Below are 6,000 nucleotides of genomic sequence, written 5' to 3'. Positions count from 1 at the left end.
ACATCGATGTGAAGGGACACATCGAGTGGCTGCCACCCGCACGACCAACCAGGGCCGGGGACAAACTGCAACCGAGGTACATGCCCCTAGCGGGAACCGAACCTGGGTCTCTCTGTACCACAGGCCGACGCTCCAACCACTGAGCCAAACCGGCCAGGGCCAGACCTGCACTCTTCCATCTCTCTAGTGCTTTGTATCTGCCGGCACTGAAAAGAACCACTCAACTCATGTCTTGCTTAAAAATTTCTAACTTCTAAGGAAGGGCAGGTAAGAATGTATGGCATCAGAGATTACCTAGATTTGTTTCTTCTTTGACTTTATCAATCTGAAGAATTAGTGAAACCTTAAGTTTGGTGATAGGTTAGGGATGGAAACTGAATGCCTCAGTTTCTGCAAAAAGTAATCCATGTGTATCTGTTTGGCAGGTGAACAAAGCAAGCCAGAATGGACATTTACGACACTCAAACCTTGGGGGTTGTGGTCTTTGGTGGATTCATGGTTGTTTCTGCCATTGGCATCTTCCTGGTGTCGACCTTTTCCATGAAGGAGACATCATATGAAGAAGCTCTAGCCAACCAGCGCAAGGAGATGGCAAAAACTCATAACCAGAAAGTAGAGAAGAAAAAGAAGGAGAAAACAGTGGAGAAGAAAGGAAAGACCAAGAAAAAGGAAGAGAAACCCAATGGGAAGATACCTGACCATGAGCCAGCCCCAAACATGACCATCCTCCTCAGAGACCCAGTGCGGGCACCTGCAGTGGCTGTGGCTCCAACCCCAGTCCATTCCCCTGTGGTCATTACCCCTATAGCCACGGTATCAGCCATGCCCCAAGAGAAGCTGGTCTCCTCTCCTAGGGACAAAAGGAAGAAAGAGAAAAAAGTAGCAAAAGTGGAACCAGGAGTCAGTTCTGTAGTGAATTCTGTCCAGGTTCTTGCCTCAAAGGCTGCCATCTTGGAAACTGCTCCTAAGGAGGTGCCTATGGTGGTTGTGCCCCCAGTGGGGTCTAAGGCCACTGGTGCTGTTCAGGGCAAAAGGGCAGAAGGGACCCAGAACCAGGGCAAAAAGGCAGAGGGAACCCTAAACCAGAGCAAAAAGGCAGAGGGAGCCCAAAATCATGGCAAAAAGGTAGAAGGGGTTTCAAACCAGGGCAAAAAGGCAGAGGGGGCTCAGAACCAAGGCAAAAAGGCAGAGGGGGCCCAGAACCAGGGCAAAAAGGCAGAAGGGGGCCAGAACCAGGGCAAAAAGGCAGAAGGGGGCCAGAACCAGGGCAAAAAGGCAGAGGGGGTCTCTAACCAGGGTAAAAAGGCTGAAGGGACCTCCAACCAGGGCAAAAAGGTAGAGGGGGCCCCCAACCAGGGCAAAAAGGTAGAGGGGACCCCCAACCAGGGCAAAAAGGCAGAAGGGGCCCCCAACCAGGGCAAAAAAGTGGAGGGGGCCCAGAATCAGGGTAAAAAAGCAGAGGGGGCCCTCAACCAGGGCAAAAAAGTGGAGGGGGCCCAGAATCAGGGTAAAAAAGCAGAAGGGGCCCCCAACCAGGGCAAAAAAGAGGAGGGGGTCCCAAACCAGGGCAAAAACGCAGAGGGGAGCCCCAACCAGGGCAAAAAGATAGAAGTTCAGAATCAGAGCAAAAAGGTGGAGGGAACTCCCAATCAGGGTAGAAAGGCAGAGGGAGCCCAGAACCAGGGCAAAAAGGCAGAGGGAGCCCCTAACCAGGACAGAAATGCTGATGGGACTCCCATCCAGGGTAAAAAGGCAGAGGGTGTCCCTAACCAGGGCAGAAAGGCAGAGGGGGCCCAGAATCAGGGCAAAAAGGCAGAGGGAGCTCCCAACCAGGGCAAGAAGGCAGAGGGTGCTCCCAACCAGGGCAAAAAGGCAGACGGGGCTCCCAACCAGGGCAAAAAGGCAGATGGGGCTCCCAACCAGGGCAAAAAGGCAGAAGTGGCTCCCAACCAGAGTAGAAAGTCAGAGGGGGCCCCCAACCAGGGCAAAAAGTCAGAGGGGGTTCTCAACCAGGGCAAAAAGGCAGAGGGAGCCCAGAATCAGGACAAAAAGGCAGAGGGGGCCCAGAATCAGGGCAAAAAGGCAGAGGGTGCCCAGAATCAGGGCAAAAAGGCAGATTCAGTCACTAATCAGGGCACAAAGGCGGAGGGTGTTGCTAACCAGGGGAAAAAGGCAAATGGGGCATCCAATCAAGGCAAGAAGGCAGAAGGAACCCCAAACCAGGGCAAAAAGTCAGAAGGGTCCTCCAACCAGGGCAAAAAGGTGGACGTGTCTGCCAATCAGGGTAAAAAAGCAGAGTCAGCTCCTAACCAGGGCAAAAATGCAGATATGGTTCAGAGCCAGGAGGTGCCAAAGCAAGAGGCTCCTGCAAAGAAGAAGTCTGGTTCAAAGAAGAAAGGTGAGCCTGGTAAGTAGCTTTGATTTCTTTATGAACTTGGAGGAAAAGGCTCTCTTTAAATGGCTAATGGATTCCTTTTGGGGAAGCCATCTGTATCAGTTAGTTATTGCCACAACAAGGCCGCATAACATTTCAGATTTCAGTGATTTACATCAGCAGTCATTTAGTCTTGCTCATGCTTCTGTTGAATTGGCTGGAGGTTGACTGATCTGGGTTGTCTCAGCTGAGTGGCTCTGTTCACATACAGTTCAACTGGATTTGGCTCCTTTCTGCAGGTCGAGCATGGGTCTGTTCCACATATGTTCATTCTGGGGCCCAGACAGAGACTTCAGTGACTCTCAGGGCACAGGCCCTTCTTATGGTTATGACAGAGCTATAAAAGGGCACATTCAAACCAGCATCCTATTGGTAATAGAGCAAGTCACGTAAGTGAGCCTGAGTCAGGGGATGGCAAATCTTTCTTAAATGTTTGACTGCTTTCTGTGAGCTGTTCTGTTGTGTACCTCACCTGGTATTTTAGCATAGCTTTATTCATTTCTGTGTGTCTGTTGAATGAATAATGGTAGTGTTCCATCTTCCCTATCCTCTATCCCAACCATTTAATGTGTGTGTGTGTGTAAAAGAACATTAATTTCCTCTTATTTTTTTGGTTCATGTTACTATAGAAATTGGGCCAGTGAATTCCTGTTTCATGTTCATCTCTCGTTTGCTAGAATAGGCTTAATGTTTTCTTAGTTGATTTGGAAAATGACTTGCATTTGTCTTGATGAGGCATCTTAAGGGGTCTAAAATGTTTGGACCTATGCTGGGTAGCACAGGTCCTCTGTTTTTAGCTAGCTTTCCCTTTCTTGCCCCTTAGTGAAGCTACATTACCATTTCTCAGGCTTCCTTCCTCAACTTTGGGGTGTGGCATTTGCTCAGGTAGCACCTCGCTCCATGTGAGGGAACCCATCCTTATGAGTGACTTTGGGCTCCTGCTAAGGATCAGGGATCAGCCACCTGGCCCAATAGGTTAAGTCAACCTCTCAGACCCTTTGAAAGCCCAACCACTCAGCTTCAATCCTGTCTTCACAGGCTAGAGGGAGGGCACACTGCCCTGGTTTAAGGTGATGTTCTATCTGACACAGGCACAAGGGCATTTGAGATGCAAAGACAGGAATGGGACTGGAAACAGTCTTGTTTTATGGCTTTCCTACATCAGGTGTGTTCAGAATAGAGCTCCCTGTGTCCTTTGGCCATTATTTCCATAAATGGCTTTTGACATCTGAGATAAGGCATGAAACAAAAATGTGGTGATAAGAAAGGAAGGCAGATTGGTCCAAATTTGCAGGTAATAGAGAACCTTGTTAGGAGGAAGATTTAACTTTATGCCTGTGTGAAAACCCACATAGCAGCTTGGCTGAGGTGGTATAAGACAAAATTTGAAGGGGAAAGAAAGAACCATGGTCCAGGAGAAGAAAGATGAAATAGTATAGATAAAATGATAGTTATTCCCAAGTTTACTTAGGGGGTTATTATTCTTCCAACCAAAATTTCAGTGGGATTTCCCTCCCCCCCCCCCCCCCCCGACAAAACTATTCTAAAAGTCCCATCTGGAGGGAAAAATAGATAAAAATATTGGATATAGTTGTAATTGACTTTTGGAAGACCAGTTTTGTCTGATGTGTGAATGTATACCGTATTCCCAAACTATTGTAATTACAAGTAGGATGCTGGCCCAAGACTAACCAGGTCCTGAAGTAGGCATCATCATCCCTAAGAACTTCAGTGAGGGGAGGGAGCCTCATTTCAGAATGAAGGAGAATGTTCAGGCAATGATCTTGGGCAGCATAGCATGTTCAAGATTTAGAAGAGTCTGCTTATACCTCTCTAAGGTTTGGATTAATTAGATATAATTTAAAAAGAAATCAAACTCTAGAAAACATAAAAGATAGCCAAAATGAGTATTGATCAAGCCCAGATGGTGGAAGGCTGTCACTCCAAGGTTGCAATTAGTGGCTCTTATCCACACAAACAGCCATGTGGAGAAAGTCAGGAACAAAATGAAACAGCCACAAGGGGTAATACATATGGCTGGTATGACCCCCAAAAGGTGAATTTTTTTTCTTTAGGGCGTGTGAAAGTTTGAAAACTTTATTTATTTGTTTATTTTATCCTCATCTGAGGATATTTTTTTAAATAGAAGAAGAGGGAGAGAAAGAAACGATTGGCTGCCTCCTGCATGCCCCCTACTGGAGATGGAGCCCTCAACTTGGGCATGTGCCTTGATTGGGAATCTTAACTGATGACCTCTTGGAGAGTAGGTTCCCAATACTGATATGATGCAGGCCAGGAGGGGAGTTCTTCCTCTGCATTGAGTAGACCTTGACTCAAATGGAGGAGGATTCCAGGGCCATGAGGTTTTTGACCATGGCACCAGAGAGCTACAGTCTAGGGCTGCGTTGTTCACTATGTACGTTAACATTGAAATCCGTCAAAAGTCAATAAAATGAAAGATTCCATTACACTATTCCAAATGTTCAGTAGTCACACATGGCCAGCAGCTGCTTCCTTGGGTAGTGCAGATGAAGAACAACATCTCCATCAGCATAGTAATTTCTGTTGGACAGTGCTGCTCTAAACAGGAGTCATTAAGAGGGCGGTGGTCTCTTGGGTGGCCTTGCAGGTGACTCTGAAAGCAAACACGTCTTTGCAGCCCTGTGTTGGTGCCATGCAGCTTCTTTCTGCTTTGTTCTGTCTGCCTGCGTCCTGACTGGAGTGGAGGAGTGTTCCTGTTGTCCTCCATATCACAGTGAGATGTGACGAATGGGGCCATGGAGGCTGCTGCTGGCCATGACACGTGACACATCAGTGGCAAAACCTGTCTCGGAACTGGGGTCCACCAGAGATAGGGTTGTTTTCTTAGTCATCACCAGGTTGGCCCATTGGGGCCCTCACTGACAGGTGCCCAGAGGGAGACCCAGTAGGTGTGGAGGCGGGCACAGGACATGCTTTTGCAGGCCCATTCGAGAATTTCTGATCTAATTTTCCTACAAGAGCAAATCAGGGCTATGTGACAGCTTTGACTACTTGTCTGTGGCCAGATTTGACAGTGAACACCTGCCTTCCTAATTCTTGCTTTTTAAATTTTGTTATTGTGTAAATATGTGCTTCCAGCAAACAAAATTCAAGCAGTATAGAATCATGGAAGGTGAAAATTGAAAGTCTTCCTTTCCGCTTCATCTCATTCACCACCCATTTCCCAGGGGGAGCCCCAGGGATACTTAACTCATCACACGAAATGCACTGATGGAGCACAGCTTTGGAACTAGCTTCTTTACTTTCAGGTATACTGATGACATCTCCTACAGGGCTGCCATGAATGTATCACTTAGTTTAAACTTATGTTTATTGTTGAATGTATTACAGATGTCCCTCTTGTCCCCCCCCCCCCACACACACACCCTCTTCTTTAATTCGGCCCCCTTCCAGCTTTCTCCACACTATCGTCTGTGTCTATTGCTTATGCATATATGCATATAAGTTCTTTGGTATCTCTCTTCCTGCCCTCCCTCCCCCCTTCCCTTTGAGGTTCATCAGTCTAACAACCAATTTGTACTTCC

The 6,000-nt window shown here is 47.5% G+C and overlaps 1 protein-coding gene across 4 annotated transcripts in view; it reads left to right on the top strand.

The window, feature by feature from the left end:
- The first annotated feature begins 427 nt into the window (after positions 1–427).
- RRBP1 (ribosome binding protein 1) overlaps positions 428–6,000 on the top strand; it is a 45,355-nt gene continuing 39,782 nt past the window's right edge. For all 4 annotated transcript variants that reach the window (XM_036245208.1, XM_036245206.1, XM_036245207.1 and 1 more), the window contains exon 1: positions 428–2,407. In XM_036245208.1, coding sequence (XP_036101101.1) covers positions 445–2,407 — 1,963 coding nt within the window. In that variant the 5' untranslated portion in view covers positions 428–444. The remainder of the gene's footprint in view (positions 2,408–6,000) is intronic.

The sequence above is a fragment of the Molossus molossus genome, unplaced genomic scaffold (assembly GCF_014108415.1).
Source record: "Molossus molossus isolate mMolMol1 unplaced genomic scaffold, mMolMol1.p scaffold_m16_p_6, whole genome shotgun sequence".
In the NCBI taxonomy this organism is placed as follows: domain Eukaryota; kingdom Metazoa; phylum Chordata; class Mammalia; order Chiroptera; family Molossidae; genus Molossus; species Molossus molossus.
This window is presented reverse-complemented; position numbering and strand designations above follow the sequence as displayed.